The sequence below is a fragment of the Hylobates moloch genome, unplaced genomic scaffold, assembly GCF_009828535.3.
Source record: "Hylobates moloch isolate HMO894 unplaced genomic scaffold, HMol_V3 SCAFFOLD_16, whole genome shotgun sequence".
Classification (NCBI taxonomy): domain Eukaryota; kingdom Metazoa; phylum Chordata; class Mammalia; order Primates; family Hylobatidae; genus Hylobates; species Hylobates moloch.
In genome coordinates, this window is record NW_026652291.1 from 58,144,279 (window position 1) to 58,148,539 (window position 4,261).

General features: G+C 44.9%; 1 protein-coding gene across 1 annotated transcript; it reads left to right on the top strand.

Moving 5' to 3' along the window:
• Positions 1–231: 231 nt before the first annotated feature.
• Positions 232–828, top strand: LOC116485126 (ribonuclease 8-like). Its single transcript, XM_032180426.2, is given in 2 exon segments — positions 232–313; positions 316–828. Coding segments are annotated over 2 exon segments (540 nt in total). The 3' UTR covers positions 774–828.
• Positions 829–4,261: the final 3,433 nt, after the last annotated feature.

The window sequence follows — 4,261 nt, forward strand, 5'->3', positions numbered from 1 at the left end:
TTATTCATATATATATATATATATGAATATAGATATATATGTGTATATATATATATATATATATACATGAGAAGGGTAATCGTACCCCATAAAACTGTTGTGAGAGGTAAAGAAGGTAAGTGTTGATTAGAGGCACAAAAAGGCACACTATCTGCTGGTACTAAACAATAGAATGCCAGGGGTGTTCAATATCTTAGGTTGCACATTGCCCTGCAATAACCGGTTTAGGGTATGAAATTCTTAGAAGAACTAGCAAGGCTCCCCCATAATGACCTATTCATCCACCTACTTCCCCACTCTGTTCCACTGTCTCCTTTAAGAGAGCAGGATGCTGCCCCCTGCTGCTGCTGCTTCTGGGGATGTGGGTGGCAGAGATCCCAGTCAGTGCCAAGCCCAAGGACATGACATCATCTCAGTGGTTTAAAACTCAGCATGTGCAGCCCAGCCCTCAAGCATGCAACTCAACCATGAGCAACATCAATAAGTACACAGAACAGTGCAAAGACCTCAACACCTTCCTGCACGAGCCCTTCTCCAGTGTGGCCACCACCTGCCAGACCCCCAACATAGCCTGCAAGAATAGCCATAAAAATTGCCACCAGAGCCACGGGCCCGTGTCCCTGACCATGTGCGAGCTCACCTCAGGGAAGTACCCAAACTGCAGGTACAAAGAGAAGCACCTGAACCCACCTTACGTATTGGCCTGTGACTCTCCACAACAGGGTGACCCAGGGTACCCACTTGTTCCTGTTCACTTGGGTAAAGTTGTCTAAGGCCTGGTGCCCACGTTCCACCTCACACTCTGCAGACTGTATGCTGCTGCTTTTCCTCCCTCCAGTTCGTTATTAATACTTGCTCCCCATTGCAAATGCCATTTCCCTCCCACACACCCAACCTCACATACTCTTGGTTTCTTAGGGAGTTTTACAGATGCTCCAAATGATGAGGAAAGAGGGCAGATTCTCTTCAGCCTTTAATTGTAGCTTACTTTGCAGCCCTTCCAGAGTCAAGCACTCAGGATCCCCACAAGGATGGATCTGGGTTTGGTGAGGCCTGTGGCTCACCAAAGACCCTCTTAAAGAAAAAGAATATAAAATTACAAATGTAAATAAGTCAGATCCTTGGAAGGGCTGTGGCTGGACAGTTTGGGGAGATCCCAGACAGGGGTAATTATCTAAGGAAGGAAGGAAGGGGAATCTCTGCTGTATTCCCTTTGTTGGGCAAAGAAATGCATCTGATCTTGCTATAATAAAGACTCTGCTGTTGCTGATGGAGTGTGTGTTACCATCTTGGGGTAAGTGGAGAGGTTTGGAGCTCCAATTCTGAGGCCCTGAAAAGGCCCTGAAACACTTACCTCTGTGAGGCACCAGCTCCACCTGCCTTGTAGGCTGGAGGGAGAGCAGCACCCTGAGCAGGGACAGTCTGGGAAGCTGGCTTGATTCTGTCCTCCAGCCCCTTGAGGGCTCTCTGGTGGCCCCCTCTCATGTGAAGGGGTAGAGTGACAGGAAGGACAGACTGAGCCCTGGGATGCCAGTCAGGTCTGAGGCCTGACCCCCTTGTGTGTGTGCAAGACCAGAGTTCATGCTTCATCGACGTGACCCAGAGCAGGACCCTCAGAGTTCTGGAGTGAACTTTCCTCCTTGGGGCATTTCAGAATCAGGACCTACTAAGAATCCTGATCTGGTCTTAATCATTGCCGAAGACTAACTGTGGTAAAGGAGCAGTTTTATATGCAATCGGCCATAGACCAATACTTTCGTAAAATACAATACAATGAATTACTAGAAAATGAAATAGAACATATAACTATAGAAAATACAAGCCCAATTGTTTTATTACTAGATTCAATTTATATAAAATACTCTGTCAAATTGCCATAAAAGCTACTGGGTTTTTTTGTTTTTTTTGTTTCGTTTTGTTTTTTGTTTTGAGACAGGGTCTCACTCTGTCACCCATGCTGCAGTGCAGTGGCCCAATCTCTGCTCATTGCAGCCTTGACATCCTGGGCTCACGTGATCCTCCCATCTCAGCCTCCTGAGTATCTGGGACTACACGTGCAAGCATGGCACCATACCTGGCTAATTTTTGCATTTTTTTGTAGAGACAGGGTTTCACCATGTTACCCTGGCTGGTCTCAAACTCCTGGGCTCAAGCGATCCCTGAACTCCTGGGCTGAAGTAATCCACCCACCTGTACCTCCCAAAGTGCTGGGATTATAGGCGTCAGCCATGGCGCTCAGCCCATAAAAGTTTCTTAATATTTCCTCTCAATTTCTGTACTTGTATTGATAGATATTCACAGAGAGAAAAACATACACATATTATACACATATACACACATACACACATACATACCTACATACCAACATAAGGCACACACATACACACCCCCATATGCATATACATACAGAGGAACACATAGTCACAACGTGCACCTGTGTGCACAACACCCACACATACTCATATACTCACACTCAACAAGACACCCCCTCTTCTTCCCCATGCTATCTCTGCTTCCTTATTACACCTCCCTTCCCATATTTGGAAAGAGAGTTTCCTACACAGGCTATGATTCAGAGTAAGGAAAGGATGTCTGGTGAAACGTGAAGTGGCAGAGAAAGCATAGAATCCAGAAATTCAAAATCCCAGCCCCCTTCTATGCTTTCTAGAACTAGAACTCAGTGTAGCCTCTCACACCAACACCATCTCACCCCAAGCGTAGTTTCCCCCACAGCCTCCAGCCCCCTCCACACTGCTCTGCCCATCACTACCACTATGTTGCCCACCCTTGTGCTTATAACCAGGGAAGACATCTGGAAGTGAGAGAGAAACAGCATTCTTCCATCCCCTGGCTTCTTCCCAGTGTTGCGGGCAGGCTCCACTTCCTGTGGCTGCACCTTAAATGACGGTGTTTCTCAGGGTCCTATTCTGAGCTCTCTTTTCTTCCCACACTGTACTCCACTTGAGTGACTTGATTTACTTCCATGGCTCCAACCACCATTAACCTACTCCCAAAGACAGGTATATCTCCAGCCCAGAGCTCCCAAAGTCCAGACATACATGTCCATCTTCATACTGTTACTAGCCCAGTCAGTGTCCCACAGGCATCTCAACCCAAAACACTCAGAACTAAGTTCATAATCTGCCTGGCTTCCAAACCTGCCCCTCCCTACTCCTGCAGCCTCTCAGTGTTCGTTAGTGGAAACATCATACTCAATCATTCAAAGTCCTAATCTAAGACACATCTGTGTCAACTCGTGCTTGTTTGTCTGTTCCTCCAGTAATTGCCCACCTTATCCCAGGAACTACCTCAAGAGGACATAAAAGTTATTGAGTTTTATTTTCTTTTGTCCAAATAGCACTGGGTTCCTAACGTGCTCAATACACATTATGGCCTTGGAGGGGGCCGTGATTTGGAGCTAGGCAAATATACGTAGGTTGGTACAACCACAGATTCACTATCTTGTTTAGAGGGCAAGATTAAAGAGTACACATGAAACTATCAAGTAATAAGATAGAAAAGAAGAAGACATGAAGTCCTTGCCCACGCCTATGGCCTGAATGGTATTGCCTAGGTTTTCTTGTAGGATTTTAATGGTTTTAGGTCTAACATTTAAGTCTTTAATCCATCTTGAATTAATTTTTGTATAAGGTGTAAGGAAAGGATCCAGTTTCAGCTTTCTACATATGGCTAGCCAGTTTTCCCAGCACCATTTATTAAATAGGGAATCCTTTCCCCATTTCTTGTTTTTGTCAGGTTTGTCAAAGATCAAATAGTTGTAGATATGCGGCATCATTTCTGAGGGCTCTGTTCTGTTCCATTGATCTATATCTCTGTTGTGGTACCAGTACCATGCTGTTTTGGTTACTGTAGCCTTGTAGTACAGTTTGAAGTCAGGTAGCGTGATGCCTCCAGCTTTGTTCTTTTGGCTTAGGATTGACTTGGCGATGCGGGCTCTTTTTTGGTTCCATATGAACTTTAAAGTAGTTTTTTCCAATTCTGTGAAGAAAGTCATTGGTAGCTTGATGGGGATGGCATTGAATCTATAAATTACTTTGGGCAGTATGGCCATTTTCACGATATTGATTCTTCCAACCCATGAGCATGGAATGTTCTTCCATTTGTTTGTATCCTCTTTTATTTCATTGAGCAGTGGTTTGTAGTTCTCCTTGAAGAGGTCCTTCACATCCCTTGTAAGTTGGATTCCTAGGTATTTTATTCTCTTTGAAGCAATTGTGAATGGGAGTTCACTCATGATTTG